Below are 17715 nucleotides of genomic sequence, written 5' to 3'. Positions count from 1 at the left end.
CGAAAACTGCAACTTCACCAAAAATGGCTGAAAAAGTAAAGGATTTGACTGCTACTGATGCAAGATCTACAACTAGGTATATAGCTTATTGTATCTCTGTAGGAGCCGCTCGTACAATTCTCAGACGTGATTTAATAATGAGAAGGTTAAGTGAGAGACGGATACCCCATACAAAAGAGCAAAAACTTGCTCGGGTAAGAATCGTTGAAACAGTTGCCTAAATACGACAATCGATCTGTCGCAAATATCATCACTGGCGATGAGACGTCGGTTCACTTTTATGAGCCCAAACGAAAGATACATAACAAAATATGGGCAACCAAAGGAAGTCAAAGACCTTGCATAGCAGATCGCACCATGAGCGTCAAAAAGGTCATGTGTGTAATTTTCTTTACCAATCAAGGTCCTGCTATTCAAATTCCCGTACCAAATGGTAAATCTGTAAATACCAAGTTTTACAAAGGCAATGTCCTTCATAGATGAATAATTCAAAAACCGTCGACCTGCTACTTGTCTCCGTGGTGTCAGGTTGTTTCATGACAATGCTTCGTCACACAAAGCGACCATTGTACGAGAATATCAGAAACAGGAAAAGGTTCTCGAACTTCCTCACCTTCCTTTTTCGCCAGATCTTGCCCCTTGTGACTTTTTCCTATTTCCGAGGCTCAAAAAACACCTTGCTGTCGCGAAAAAATCTCGGTTCGGCTATTTTTCAGAGTCTGGACAGTAAACCTCGAAAAGACTGTGAAAATGCATTAAAAATTGGATTAAAAGACTAAAACTTTGTACATCACATAATTGATGAGTATTTTGAAGGATTGAGATAACTATTTGGGCACTGTTTGTTTAGTAGTTCTGAAAATTGACCCGGTTGAATTCATATTTGAACACCCCTCGTAAAGGTGCTGACAGGAGACTGATATAAAACAACATATTTCTACTTGGTATTCCTAGTTGATGTTTCCTTGTTATAATAACATGTGAATTATTTAGGTGTTGTTAGGCTGACTTAAACGGTTGTATAGTTGCCATCGGTATTTTACGAAGCTCTTTTTAAATTATAATTTGAATTAAGCGTCAAGTCAAAAGAGGATATTGCGGTAGAATTTATACATTTAATTTGTTTCTGTAACTAGTAGCACTTTAAAGTGTTGGGCATGATGCTACAAGACAATGCAGACTGATCAGCACAGTGTCAATATCTTTATATTGGACGGTAACCGGGTACTGTGATCGTCTGTGAAAGGCATCATGTTACAATGAAGAAGACATGCTGCTTCCTGCTTTGAGAGAACAAAGGCGTCTACACACTTGAAGACACCGTAGTTAAGTACTATCACACAATTTATATGTATAAAACTAATATGGCATTATAATTAGAACTGTATAAAGTCAGAAATCAATATACGTATCTATCTATTATGGTGTTGTATTGGATAGTGAACGCATAATAAGTTACCTCGTACTGTGGCTCTAGTGATATACCAATACAAGATTATTATGTTATAAAACTAGTATCTCTAATTAAATCAGAATAACATTTCCTTGTTCATCGCTTTAACTTACTGACCTCAGACAACATCTAAACGGACAAAGAGTATTTTAAAAGCACAGTTTTTATCAGAAACGAATAAATATTTCATTCTTTAGAAAGGGCACATATGAGTTTTATAACAATAAAATAGTGGTTTTAGAGCATGTGTGTTGCACCTAAAGAAAGTAGAACTTTTAGTTAGAAATTATTTGTCATAAAAGTAGCAAGATGTAAACAAAGTAGTATTTTGATTTCCATTCACTATATCTCTACTAATTGCCAAAAGGCAACATAGGCAAAAGATTTCTATGAGTAATTTTTTTAGAAAGTAAAACAGGGCACAAAAATTAATAGCTTTTGAAAATAAAATAGCATTTTATAATGGGCCTTTAACACACGCTTATAATCACAGACAAATAGTTTATTAAACAGCAGGTTACAATCCATCAATTTATAAAGTAGGCGTACATTTACAACAATTTGAATATAACTTACATATTAAAACAATCTATGGTTGACACGCAAACTACAGTCATTATTGAAACTATATCAACTTAAATGGAAACCAAACAGTAATAATACAAACAAAATAATGACATGTTTCCTGACAATTATTCAACATGCTGAGGTAAAAAGTAGGGTTTGACAGTTAACCTGATTTCTCAGTTCACAAAAATTACAACGTTTTTAAAAGTAACATACATTCTGATTTCAATTTTTGTAAAAGATGAACACACATAAGGATGCATTTATAATACCTATTAAATGTATTTCAGATAGTTGTCGAAATTCTGAATTTCTTTATTCAATATGGAAGACATTTTACATAATTACATTTTTACGATCGTTAAACTGTAATAGTTTTTATGTAATAAAATAATGATATTCGGATTCAACAGAATTCAGAATTGACGTGGTACTAGTTTCTGAATCACACTCTGATGTTAGACATATTGAACTTTCCGCGACTTAAATGGAACTTTTCGTGTGATTGTTTCTTTTCTTGCATGTTTAATTACTTGTCGCGTGCTGTAACAGAGCTTATCTATACATAAAACGGAAGCAAGTGTCTAATTATAATTCTTCTACTTCTTTTTAAGTGTTCGTCTTCAAAAGCGGTTGATGATTTTTTTCTTGATATTAAATGTCCTAGTTTGACTTTTGACAGTCAGTTAAAACATTTCTTTTATACAAGTTTGTTTAAATAAATGTTTTGAAACGCCCTATATGAATTAAAACTTAACTTTTGTAGTATTTTTAAAAAATCATTTTAATTTTTGAGAAATTTCTGTTTTTTCCCAGAAATTATGTAAGTGAACTTTCTATCTAAAACTTGGTGTTTGTTTTTATCTTTAAATTACTTTACTGCATTCAGTACGAAATTTCACTTACAAGGGAAAAAATATGATTATATAGCCATTCAAAACGTGTTAAAATTTAAATTAACTTTCAAATTTGGGCCCTTTATTTTCGATTTCTGGGGTGGTTATCGACTGTTCGGGTTTAAAGATAAAAAATAAAATAAAACCAAAGTTTTTTACTATGTTCTTTATTAAAAATATAATGTTCAATCTCATTTTAAAGGTAATGTACAAAAACACGTCATAGAAACATTACAAACATTAGCAAGGTATATAGTATGTGATATGCTTTGTTGAATCGTTGGTCGTTGTAGCCCACAGTAAAAACTCGAATCCACGATCTCGAGACTGAAAGGCAGACAACTCAATCACTTTGCCATCTTTATTCTGGTTCATTCTGAAACTGGCTGTATGTCGATTCATCACGACAAAGAATTAACCTGATAAACTGTGTGTGCCCAAAGCATTTCCATAGCACTCTCAGAATCCAATAACACACCTAGCAAATCACAGAGACGTTTTGTTGAGGAAAAACATCTAAATGCTTCTTTTTCTTCTGCAAGATAGTTCACCAGTGATAAAATCTGACTTCCCGTTTTATTTGCTAAAGTTCCAAATATGTAAAAGTCATCAATCCAAAAGAATGGTGTATGTTTCGCTGCCTCGTACATCGGTGGCACAGATTGTATGGTTAAGATAACAAAATATCCCCGACACATTGTAGCAGGGAAATATTTCAGACCTTTGAGCTCGTGGTCTGCCACTCTCCATTTAAGACCTTTCCTTCGTTGTATAGGTTGTTCTCCAGCTAGTTTTAATTCACACCATATCTGCCGTTTTGAAGTATCGAAAGTATGTAAATAATAACGAAACAAAAATACATTAACAAAAACGTCATCGTCTAGTTTAAGTACAGTTTTCGAGCTTGCACAATTTTCACTAACCCACCTTAACCATAGAACAGCTTTGTGAGTAATATTTGTGTAAGAATCAAGAAAATTTCCTTGTACAATGTCATTGTGTTCAACAGACTCTTCGTTAATAAGAACTTGCAAGTCGCTATTGTAAGGCATCCCTAGAAAAAACACAAGTTTCATTCCATATTTTGTTAGCAATGCTTTGTTCCCCCATGTTTTTCTTATAACTTGACGTTTACGGAAATTTGTAACCGCTGAATGTACTATTATTACCACTGTATAATTCCTACAATCAGACGTGTTGATTGTGTAAGGGTTGTCTTCAATTGTCAAAGGATATCCGAGGTATGTGTTATAAGGATAGTTGATTGTTTCAGGTGTAACGGTGACATATACAAAATATAAAAATGAAAATGTTAAGAAGAAAAATCCAAATCGCGCCGGGTGCACAAATAAAGGTTTTATAAGTAACTTTAAGCTTAGACCCCTCTTGTTGAGCATTTCTCCGCAGATAATGATATCTGTAGCAAAAACAACGCGATTTTGTTTTCAAAAGCACTTCTAACATCAAATCACGGGCTGCTGTTTGTTGATAATGCTGACCCGAAAAATTTAAAAAAGTTTCACAAAATTTTATATTTTAAAAGAGAAGAAAAAAAGGGGGGTTTTATATCCCACAATCAAAAACCAAACATCTCAAAATGGGGGTTCAAAAGTTTTTGTTTGAACATATTATGCAAACCAGATTTTTTATATCCGATCTGTGCCCGTAAAAATGAAATTTTAAAATTTCGTTTATGATATAAAAGTTAACGGCTTTTAAGTTTGGGGAAAACCTTTTAATCAAATTTTAAGGATCCCCTCGTTTTATATATAAATTTGTTCATGAAAATTCAGTCAAGGCAATTTTTTAAAAAAAGCGGGGCGTGTTATCACTAAAAAGCTTTGTGAAAATTTAAGTCAGATTTAAAAAAAGAATTATAATTATAGGAATTTTAAATATAGCGTACCGACAGGGATCAACACAAAGCATTAGGGTTGTACATTGCTTGACTTAACATCAAAGGAATGGTATATTATGCTACCTTTACTCATCAGGCTAACACAGTAAAGTTATATATAACATTTTTACACAATTAAGATGGAGGATTTTTTTTAATTCTCAAAAACATCTGTGTAATAGACAGTATTGTATTATTTATGTATTTAACTGTCCAGCATTCGAAATAGTCAAGGAGAGAAACCTTGCATATTGTCAAATTCAAAAACAATGAACAATAAAATGAATATCATACAATTTATAATTACAGAATTAAGTATTTTAATGAAATTAGCAAAAAAGCAGATAGTTGAAAATTAGAGTTTTGAGTCTGCCCATAACTTGTAATGCAGAAATCATGTTAACAAACATTGTTAATGTTTGGCAGTATTGACATGAGGCATATTCATTTTAGAGAGGTTTTTCTTTTGTTCCCATATTAATTTGTTATGATTTACGTTTAGTATTTTAATCATGTTTGAATTTGCTGTTTTCGTTATCTGATTTTTTTTATTTCTGTTAAATATATGAAGCAAGTTGATAACTTGTGTTTCATTTCTAGCATTTTTTACCGATTTACATATTTTCTTTCATTTCATTAATTTCAATAATTAAAGTCGTACAAGGGGTGACTCACATGACTCGCATGCAAAAAAAACATAGGGGTCACGTTTTGCAATATATGATTTAAAAAAAAATGATCCAAAACAACAATCTTCAACTTGAAACTACACGTAACTGAAAGTCATACACCTTGTCACCAAGTGTTACTCAGTGGTAACTGGTTATTTTCAATTTATACATATAAAACCGTTGTACCATACATTAAAATCCGTACCGATATTAAAAGTGTCTCGGGTCAGTATTTCCAAACAGCAAGTTTTCGTCACCTTAGTGCAGTAACAAGTTAACTCAAACTTCTTTTAAGTTAACTCGTTATTGCGCTAAGGTTACGGTTATATAAACCACTTAGCTGTTGTTTCTTTTGACCTAGAGTCAAAAGTAAACTTTGTGGCGCCGTTATATGTCGCAACGCCGCTAAATGTCGCACTTGCCGCTAAATGTCGCACCATTGACGCTAAATGTCGCAACCGCCACTAAATGTCGCAAAACCATTTGACGTTAAATGTCGCAATGTTAACGTTAAATGTCGCACGAATTTCCCTTATCGTTAAATGTCGCAACACTACCGTTAAATGTCGCAAGATGTAATTTTATGTTGAACTTAAGTTTTATTGTTGTATCATATTAATTAAATCTGCCTACTCAATTTGAAAGCGAGTGAATTTATTAAATATGGAACTGCGCTACAATTTAGACGGCGATAATACTCATCTTGTAAATAAATGTATATTGTTTAGCGTTCGATTTTTTAGCTGATCTTATGCAAGTACATATTGATGATTATACAATTGTCTACTATTTGTATGAAACTGCAAAATTGGCATTGTTCTGTAAATAGTTTTAGGTACAATTGTGTCTGTAAAATGGGCAGAAGAAGACATGCTGCCTGAGGTGGCAGTCTGATGGCCTAGTTGACTGAGGAGGCACATTGTCTCGCTGTCGGAAGAGGAAGCCTAAATTGCTGACGACCTGGACCTCAAGTTTGCCAACGCCCTGTAAGCCTAACGTTGGTAGCCTAGTATCCTGAGGAGGCTACCTAACATCCTAACAGCCTATCGATGTCAGCTTTGCAACCTGACGTTGGCAATCTAACAGCTTAGAGTCGGCAGACTAGTAGCTTAGAGTTAGTGACTTATATTATAAATATGGAAACAATTTAAAATACAGTAAAATCACTATGAAAGGTCATGCAAAAGCACATACACATGCATGATTATGAAAAAAACGCCTTTACCTTTAGGGCACTTAACTTTGTAGTCTAATAGCCTAAAGCTAGAAATCTAGGAGCCTGGCAGCCTAAAATTGGTGCCTGTTATAAAAAATGGAACGATCAAAATAATAAAACGGCAAGTTGGATTTTTCTTAAAATCTACTAGTACAAAGGGCTTCATAATTTACACATTTATTAATCAATACAATAAACTTGATCATGGCAAGTAACATAATTATTGCATAAATTTTAATCAAGTTATGCCATTTTCAGCAGTTTGAGAATGAATATCGTTAACCTAAACCGGCATGTTGGATTTATTTAAGTACATGTACTGTCCATACTTATGGCTTCATAATTTCCACACTTACTTATTTAGACAAAGCTCATGATATTGCCATCCATTTTCCCAAGTTATATTCCCTTTTTTCACTTTGAAAATAGGACCTTGTATGGTTAACCTATTCCGGTAAGTTGGATTTATCTTAAAAATTTATTTAATGATATCTTCCATCTCTGGTAGGTGGATACCATTATGGGCCGTGTATTTTTTATGGAGTAAGGGGTCTCTAGTGTCAAGGTCACTGGTGTGAATTTCTTATAACATTTTTTCTCATTAAGCCTTTATTGTTAAGATTATGTATTTCATGTTTAATACAAACATGCCAAGGGAGGTCTTCTTCCTTTAGGTTTAGTTGGGGTCCTGTGGGTAAAGGCCAAAGTCACCAATGCCAAAAATAGATTTCAACATTTTTACAGGTGTTTTAACATTATTCTTTTGAAAGATGTCTTTTATATTTGGTAGGAACATGGAATTGAGGTCTTCTCCTTACGATGGAATTATGGTTCAGTTGGGTCAAGGTCACCAGTTCTAAAATAGATTTCTACACTTTTACAGCCTTTACTTATTGACAAATGTATTTCATATTTGGAAGGTAGATAACTTGCATGGCATTCTTCCTTTATATTGAGGAAGGGATCAATGGGCCATGGTCACAAATGCTAAAATAGATTTTAATTTGCAGGATGAAGTTCACACAAACAGTTTATGCTTTTATCAAATTTGCTAGTCGTATGCGTGTTTTTATTTCCATTTTAACGCCAGAAATGTGGTGGTCATTCATATTATTGTTGCAACAAATAAAAAAGATGTTTTCTTTACACATCTGTTCCATTTTTTTTTTTTTTTTTTTTTTGAAAAATAAAGTTCTTTAAATATCTCAAAATAAATACACTATTGTGCGTATGCTTGTATTTATGGTCATTTGATCTTCACTATGTCGTACTCGACATGCCCATTTTAGGACGAACATAAAAATGGTTACAGATATCTAACCAATATTGTCGTTACATATGTACGAGTATAATCCATGCCTTGTGCTTTTCGAAAAATGTCAGATTTAATTTCATTGAAATATTTATGAAGCGTTACAGATTAAGATTTTCATTACAGCAAAGCAATGATAAAAAGCCTAAATTCTCTGGCCAAAACGGCTAGCTGTCTTTAGCCAAACAGCAATGCCAATAAGAGCTTAATCAATTATTTGTATTCTTATTATATGATAGTTACTAAGAATGTTTCATAGTATAAAGCGACATGGCGAGTAAAATATCACTTGCCACAATGTCAAAGCGTAAATAGTGTTTTACAAATCGTAAAATGTACTAAATCTTGTGTACTTATTTTAACTTTGACATCTGCTTACTGTGTGTGAATTTGCGTTTATTTATACTCGCCACCGGTTGTCCATTTGGGCGAGTCCTCCAGAAGAGTACAAGTCATTTTAGATTTTGGAGGATAGTGCAATTACAGATACAGAAAGATGCCCCGATTCCAGAAGCTTCCCCTTCTTTAACGTGCCAAGTTGTTTTAGAACCCATACACGGGACCTCGATTTAAAGTATCATCCGAAGGACTGATCAGTAATTTTAGTTGGCCAGCCCGGGAATAGAACCAACAAGGTCGAGGTTACAAGTCTCGCGCTCTATGCGGGCTGGCTCCTTAAAAAAATTCCGGTACATATAATCGTAAAATTCGCTCATATCTAGCAACCGACTGCGGATCGAATACTACATGATCATGGAGTACTACATGATTTTTTTTTCGATTTTTCGTATTGACCGTGCATTCATACTTTGTTTTTCACGTATTTGCCTTTTCAATTAGAATAAAAAATTTGCCTTGATATTCAATCAATATTTCACGTTTGAAGTGAATATTTTTGATGTATTTTTTGAAAATATAAAAAGGGAGATATTTTAGAAAAAAATACCTTTCAGGGTTATCTGTCCTTTAGAAATGCATTAGCTATTTCATATGAAATAAGTATTTTAAGTTTAAAGTGAATATGTTTGAAATTAGCCGTATCCAAAAGGTTAATCAGAGCGAAAACATCTTGGAGAAATAAGGGGAATAACTTTGCAAAATATAACTTGGATTATCTGCCTTTTGATATTGCTTCATATGATCATAGTGAACAAATAAACCACATTTAAAGTAAATTCGGTAGTTTCTGAGAAAATAAATGAAATGACTTAAACCAAATTCTGAGAGCGACAATACCATAATACCTTTAATCTGTTGTCAATCAGGGTTACAAACGAAAATGTTAAACAAGAGAAAAATACTTATCTATTGAGAATTTAGTATCAATTATCCTTTCTAGCCTAAAGATTACATTATATAGTAGCTCAAAACCTCGATAATTATGTTCATTAAAGAAACCAAGTAAGACAAAGATAATTTTTGTGTAATGGCAATTACAATTAGAATAACTATGAGAATTTAAAAAGTAATATAATTCTACTTTAAACATGATTTTAACATGAATTTACATCTTGCGACATTTAACGGTAGTGTTGCGACATTTAACGGTAGGGGAAATTCGTGCGACATTTAACGTTAACATTGCGACATTTAACGGCAAATGATTTTGCGACATTTAGCGGCGGTTGCGACATTTAGCGTCAATGGTGCGACATTTAGCGGCAAGTGCGACATTTAGCGGCGTTGCGACATATAACGGCGCCACAAACTTCCTTCATCTGTAAAGATAGCCAATGGTATTAATATGAAAAAGGCAAAGCCTCAAAGCGAGCTCGATGTACTTTTTACGTGAAATAGTATGAAATAATCTCAAATGCAGTGACGAGTGCGTGTGACGTCACACGTACTGTGTTAAATATGGCCCCGTCCCTGTCGTGAAATGAATAACGAGTTTTGAAAACGTTGATAAAACTTTGTTTATTTTATTTCAGTCTATAATTTTTCAAGCGAAATAAAGATTATTTAAAGTGAAATAAATGTAAAACTTAAAACGTTTGCGACATTAAAATAGCGTACTTGATTTGTTTGTTTTGCACGTGCTGTTTGGCGCTACATTGTGACGTCACATAAACAATACTTTAAACGTCTGTACAGCGTTAACGACTCAACAAAAGATATTGGTGTTCGGATCCATTTTCTTAGTTAGACCATTTTTCTTTCATTCTAGATAGTTTTCACAACAAAATTCGACAAAAAATTGTTTTTATTTTCAGATTTCAAACAAAATGGCGCCTTCGATTTTCATTTTTTATACACAGCTTCCGTTATTCTGGTTGCCTGTCCAATTATGGTTCCCGTGCGCGGGTGACCAGTCTTCACATCCGTTTTCAGTCAGAATTCCTCAGTTTTTACCGTTATCTTTAAATTCGAAAGGTTGCGATGTGTCCAATTTGGTACTTTGGACGAAAGTTTTCAAAACCATCACTTAGCAGGTACTCGCGTTACCGTAAAGCTCGCTTTGCGAACAGGCCCTTCGGGCCAGCTCGTCGAGCTCGCTATTAAAGGAAGCCACATGTATTCACTCTTTACTTCTCAAGTGTCACATCAGAAAAAATGTTAAAACGATGTTTAATACACAGATGTGTTATCATTCGATCGAGTTAAGGAAAGATGTTCGAAATTTAAAAATAATTCACGCCACAAAAATTACTTAAAAATGTCGGTAAATTAGCAAGTCTGTATCAATTTGTCTCAGAGTACATGTATATATACTAGTATATCAATGTCAAATATAATGAATTAAGTTTGACATTCCCGAACTTTTGAGTTTTATATCAAGAAATAAATATAATCATTTTAATATCAAGAAATAAATATAATCATTTTAAAAGAGGTTGTCTTTTGAAAAAAAAGGTTCATAAATCTAATATATTTTTCATGTAAAATTTGTGAGGAATATATAGTACAAAAAATGACATAGTTTACATGTAGTCTGATATTTATAACCGAAAACCCTACGCAAATAATCATTAGTTCTTTGCCAAAATGATAACCAAAATTTTGGAATTGAAATATAGAGTTAAAACAGAAAATTAATGATTCTTATTTCAAAAATCTCTCACCTTACAAAAAGTGTTGTTGTTGTTGTTGTTATATCGTTTTCTTAGCAAGTTCACCTACTACAAATCAATACTCCTTTTAACGCCCTCATATAACACACATATCTGTCTTTACATGGCGACATCATCTGCAAAGTTTATATATATGATCATTTTTATGATATATTTTTCTAGAACTAGATACATGAGTATCCTTCACTATAATATTGGTTATTGGTGATTGCAGGAGGCTGTGCACTACTGCTTTCGTACGATATCATCAACTGATCTTTACATACAAAAACATTTGTCGTAAGTCACTGTCATTATTCTGATTGGATAAAAAATTCTCCCCTTTGTTGTATAAAACTGTATATATAATACGGATCACCATACATCTAATGAGCATGTAAATCGCATTAACGCAAACTGGAGAAACTATACGAGTTATATAGCACTCTTGTCAACAGATATAAGATGTTTTGAATGATACAAATATTAAGGATTCGTTATTAGTCAATACATGTGCAAGAAAAGAAAGACATACTACCACATTAACTAGGTAGACGATTTTTGCTTCCAAGTTTTATTAAATAGTTTTATGGGCAATTATTTTTTGCTTTGGTTTTTTAATAACATAATTCAGGTAAAATGTAACACATGTTTCATATTTTCTATATCGCATGTACTTTTACGACAAGATGATGGTCAAAATGAATAACTTCAAAGATGTACCTGAGAAAACATTTATTAAAGTAAGAGAGTTACATAGCATGTATCAGTCATTTCTTCTTACGTTTTTAAATTAATGACTAAGTTTGATGACTAATTCAGATGAAGATGAAATCTGTCTTTAAAAACGTCGATCAATAATAACGACATTGTAATAATTGGCAACGAATACGTTTTCTTTCTGAAGTTCAAACAATACACGTTGAATCAGTGCACAAATGAATAGATAATATATAAAAATAAACAAATACGTGTTTGGCCTTCAAAAAAGTTATACCATGTAGAATTATCAGACGCAAGCAACCCTGGTCACCAGTGTTAAATTTCTCACCTTATTTTATTTCCTTTCCAAGACAAGTAATGACCATCTGAAGACTTGTTTCTTTGACTCACAGGAAGTCGATAATAGCTGCAACGCAATAGAAGAATAGATTCTATCAGAATAAATTCGTCCTTAGAGACAAACTTTCCTTCTTGGTGTTTATAAACTTACAAACATTTCATCAAAATACTTGATAGTTTTCATTCCTGAAGATCTGTGTCCTATTTTTTTTCATTTTTCAAATATATTGAAAAGAAGAAGACGTACCATATAAAGTATTAATCCATGTTTTCCTATCATTCCAGAACTTACGTTGTTATTCTAAAGTAACTATAAGTGGTCCTTGACCACTGTGTATGTTTATTCATCCAACCAATGACAATATTTTAAGAGGTGCACTTTTGAAAGATTTTTTGTATGACAAAGGGCATGTTTCAATGGATGTATATGTTAAACGTTTATGGGTTATACTTTGAACCAAATTACACTATTGTGCCTACAAACACCATGCTGGTCTATCCCGGATTGTTAAATGTTTAAATGTACATGTATGTGATAATGTTGTTTCTTTTCTTAATATCATTGATCAAGTATCTATTTGTTGTTTCAAGACTAAACATATTTTTTTCAAATAACGTTCATGTACAGAAAGTCAGTTGTTTTATTTGTCATATGTTGTATTTGACCAAAGAAATCTTTCATTTAATTTCAGTTTATAACATGAACATAAGAGATACGTCATTCATATATATCCTCATACTTTACATCAATATTGAACCGGATGTATGTTTCTTATTAGCGGTTCCGTGGTTCCGTATCTCATCACCTCATACCTAGATGTAACATTTCAGTGAGTTTTTTTTTTTTTGTCTACTACAAATTTTAATTGATTATTGCGCAATTGTTCGATACGTTCATATTAGTTAGCTAGATTAAATTTTCGAGACATTTCAAATTTTCACAATAAGTGCATACGTATTATACGAGTATATGTGTCTACTACAAACAGTCTGTTTACGTATTTTCAGTCCCTAATGTGAATCTAAATGGTTTATAATGGTTATCAGTCTAGTTTAAATGTATTAAAACATTTCTCTATCGGAACTACATTCGTAGTTCTAAGGCAGACTTATTGTTAGAATTGTCCTTTAATTGCGATAAACCGCTTACGTTTTATTATAAATATGCCAAAGTAATGATTGGATTCCAGGCAAATAACTGTGGTCTATACGAAGTTGTCTTTTATAATAAAGGAATTCGATTTGTTCGTTTAAAGTAATTGCGGATGCTCGCAGCAAATTCATTTTTAAAATAGCTCAACCGCACTATAATTATGCTACAAACATTTTAGACTTGAGTTGGCTTCTTCTCTTATGATAACAGATGAGTTGATCACATGGTGTGACATAGTGCAGGAAAAAGTTTATTTAAAAAATGTTAACGAAGAACCATAAAACATTGAAAGCGTCTTGTGAAATATTAATTAACCGTTTGCGTTTCCTCTCCCATATGGGATAAATAGATTCTCTACAAAAATGCGATATATGTGAACTCATACAAAGCTTTAGCAGTCTTTAGTATATTGAACGAGTCGACATAAGTATGTTCTTTCCAGCTACATATTCGCCTTATTATATTCCCATATTGTATAGCACAATGCTTAATAACCTATAATGTAATAGGCACCGATATTATTAAACAAGGCATTGTTATTTAGGTGTTGGCGTGTCTGTGGTTTGACAAGTCCATTGAAATCTCTAATCGATATAAAATACATCTACAGCCGGTGCCAGGGAGTATGTAAATGTTGCAGATTTTGTTTACTGACAGGAATAAACTCAATCAAAACGAACAAAAAGTATCTTTTTTCTTTTAAAAAAAGATACTTGGTCGAAGTAAAACTGGTTAACTTGCATATGTTGGTACTTAGTTTTCCATGAAAAAAGTCATATAGAAATGTTAGCATAGCTTGTATAACAATGACATAATAATTTCTTGTAGGGTTACTAATCTTTGAAAAATGGAACACTTTAAGATGTAATAGTATGTGTTTCTAAACAAACCTGTAGTGTTTCGTTAGGTGAGCTCAATTTCTAACACCAACATGTACACAGTCGGTAAAGCAATTATCTTTATAAATACTTGATTAATATGCAAAAATACATAAAAACTATAATCAATTGAACACATCAGCAATCATGTTATATATTAGGCACTTATTGAGGATCATAAACTAAGGGTACCTGATAAGTTCTGATATTATTTTCGTTATTTTGGACAACATTTAAAACTCAGAACTTGTGTAAAATAAACTGAGTTAGTTCTTACGTAAAATAAACTATTCACTAGAAAATGTAATGATCTGAATGCAAGAAGTATTGTTAAACATAACTTAAATTTATATCTGAGCAATTTAACTAGAAAGTTAAAGAAATACCTTTAACATTTTATTTTAGAATGGCCAATGAGATTCCCAGATTTCAGTTTGTAATTTTAAAATGACCAATGAAAACTCGTTTTATATTCAGTTCTTCCCTGTAAATTTTACAGGAAGTCAAACTGAAAATAGATGGGGAAAAACAGCGGTTATTGTTCAATTACATGTTTAACTTGCATCGGAGTGGTCCCTTTGTTCAGAATTCATCAAATACCAACATTTGTCTTCAATACGTGCTTGCTAATTCCATACCTGATAAATACTTTGATCATATCATCATAGAATTTAAACGTCTACGTGATTATTATACTCATATATCAGGAACATGGAATGCATATAATTTATTCCTATTCAGAACAATGTAGGTAAAAACTCTTGTCTCGCAAATCTTTAATCAGCCCATTTACAAGATGATTTGCAAGTGTTTGTAACAAAATAAGTTGCGTACCGAGAATTTTTTTAAGTGTACAATTTTGCATTAGTACTATAAAGTTTACTTTTAATTTGTTGCATTTCGAAGAACAAAAAGAAGCTCATTAGTGAAACAGTTTTGGAAATTAAGAAAACTTGAATTCTGTCTTAAACGATATTTCATTTTATTTTTGTTCAATTTAGCAGATGTTGATGCAGTAAATGTTGCTTATTAATTCACTTATTTTCAGTAAATTACGCATATTAACGATAATACCAGGCAATGTTGTTTTGATATACATGTATTTGTTTCTCAGAAACTAAGGTAAACGTGCATACCTTGTATCCAAAACATTGTTTCATTTCTTGAACGACAAAAAAAATTCTCTGATTTTTACACATAAAGCGATGGCAATCAAATGGAGATATTTCTAATGTGAACAAACACAAAAAGGTGTTTTCACTTGTCTCATGTTACAGTATATACCAATACAATTTAGTAACAGCATTTTAATTAAACATGAACATGATCTCACGTAAATACAGAAAGAGACAATTAGACTGAAAAAATATGGCTGTGTAATATTACTTTGGAACACGATGGAGAAAAAGTAGTTCACTGTAAGATACATTATACTTTTTGTAATCACTCAAAAGACAGGAATTAATAATGTATATACACATGAGATTATTTACACTACTACATGTAGTATATGACCTGATCATGCAATTAAAATAGAAAAGTGTCTCGAAAGATTTTTTTTACGAATATAAAGTGTTTCCTCTATATCTTTTTCAATAAAGAAAGATTTATAATGTACATGGCAGGCAAATATTTATCGTAATATGATTCAGTTAATTTCTATATCTATACAATACTGTTGACAAATAATGCGAGAAATTGTGAAACATTTACGTTTTGTTCCAGGTGTGCGTGTACTGAAAACCAAAAAGATAGAACAGGCATTGCTTGAGTCGTCCTCTTTCTGTCAACCTCTTATTGCTTTTTGCTACAAAATAATAAAATGATAATCTACAGTAATCGCATATAAGTTGACAAGAAATGTACAATGTTTGTTTATCTGTTTGTTTGTGATTTTTCTATTTTTACGCCAATTTTAACATATTATTCAGGTACATGTATATCTCGACGGTCGATTTATCCGTATAACTAACCACTTACTACTAATTTGTCTTCAACTAACCGACTATTTTTACATGTTTTCTGAATCAATGGTGAGATACAAATAAAAAATAGATTGATTACCCGAGATCAGTTAGAACAATTCGTCTCGAGTAACCATGCACCGCTCCCTGGATTACTAGTTCAATTCTCTCCCATTTAATATATGCGGGTGAACGAGAAGTTTGCGAAAAAATGAAGAGAACTACATGTATATAAAACATATTATTGTCAAATAAATGTGTTTTGATTTTAATTTGTAAAGGATTATTGTTGCAGATGAAATATCTTTTTATATCAAAACCTACAGCCAGTAAAAATGTCTTCAGACCATTGATAACAACATTTTACTAAATTTATTATTATGCAGGGATCTTGTCATTAATCTTGCGTACTTTTATAATGAGACAGGCACTCATTAATACATAAATTACTTATTATCTTGCTGCAAAGAGAGAGATGCAGAAGTGAGTCTCATCTAGTACGTTTATATAATGAAGAAAGTTGCATATAAATTTGGATAATTTAAAAGATTATATCAAAGAGATTCTGCTAGTGCTTTTTTTGCGTCAGTTAGTGCTACATCATTTTATATTGTTAACAAACGTGAGTTTTTACATGAAAATGAAGAACTCTGGCACCGGTTAACAAATGATTTCTTAGTCCAAATCTACGAGACGAACGTTAAATGAAGGTTTGTGAACTAAGAATGTATAGTTATGCTATGTTTTCCTTTCCTTCAAGATATGAATATACGTTGGTTTTCTGGGTTAATAGTTAAGTTGTTGATGAACCTAATCATTCAGCACATGAAAATAGTTCGTTAATTACTCTTGTTATGTTAAGCTTGGTCATAAACATGTTAAAAGATTAAACAGGAATTAAGAGTACCCCTGGAGCGGCATGAAAGGTGATTCCAAATTCCAAATAATTTGGTCGCTGTATGCACGCAGAGCCCTAGCTACCGAACAACTGCTTAAGTGTTCTGTTATTATCATTCCACGTGGCTCAACTTCAGACAATAATGTGAAGAGCTGGTTAACTTTTAATGCGTCCCTTATAATATATATTGTGACTAAAAACATCGGCGTAAATTTTTTTGTTATAATCCCCAGAAAAATCAACAGAAAAAAACATTAGAGAGCTTAGATCGAAGCAGAATGGGGGACAGTAGTGGATTATCTTCCCTTGATAAAAACCGAGGTTAACCAAAATGTAAGTAGGTCCAAATATTTGGAATCCTTTGCTTTTATCGTTGAGTTTTATATAAGACAGGTTGATATGTCTTAAAATTAATCAATTATTTACACATGCATCAACAAATATGTAAACCTTAAGGAAAAATGATTAATTTATGTCAACAGATTCTTCATCTTATGGCAATATCAAATCTGAATATTACAAATGATCATAATTAGCCCTAATTAATTCAGTTTGCTACAAAGAAATAGGCGATAAAGTCCGAGTAATCCAATAGCTTAGGACCTATCTATTTATAGGGAGTACTCAGGGGAGGTTATTCACTACTGTCCCTCATTAACCTCATTTATACCTTCTACTTATGCTGAAATGGGACTGAA

General features: G+C 32.3%; 1 protein-coding gene across 1 annotated transcript; it reads right to left on the bottom strand.

Moving 5' to 3' along the window:
- Positions 1-3093: 3093 nt before the first annotated feature.
- On the bottom strand, positions 3094-4410 carry LOC132719771 (beta-1,3-galactosyltransferase 5-like). The gene has a single exon (XM_060703622.1). It carries the CDS (start codon positions 4311-4313, stop codon positions 3318-3320), a length of 996 nt encoding a protein of 331 aa, XP_060559605.1. The 5' UTR covers positions 4314-4410; the 3' UTR covers positions 3094-3317.
- Positions 4411-17715: the final 13305 nt, after the last annotated feature.

This window comes from Ruditapes philippinarum, unplaced genomic scaffold (assembly GCF_026571515.1).
Source record: "Ruditapes philippinarum isolate M1 unplaced genomic scaffold, ASM2657151v2 ctg135_1_1_1_1, whole genome shotgun sequence".
NCBI lineage: Eukaryota > Metazoa > Mollusca > Bivalvia > Venerida > Veneridae > Ruditapes > Ruditapes philippinarum.
This window is presented reverse-complemented; position numbering and strand designations above follow the sequence as displayed.

What these genes read in the sequence shown, in the direction of transcription:
- LOC132719771 (XM_060703622.1), bottom strand. Translation starts at nt 4,313, where the DNA reads ATGCTCAACAAGAGGGGTCTAAGCTTAAAGTTACTTATAAAACCTTTA.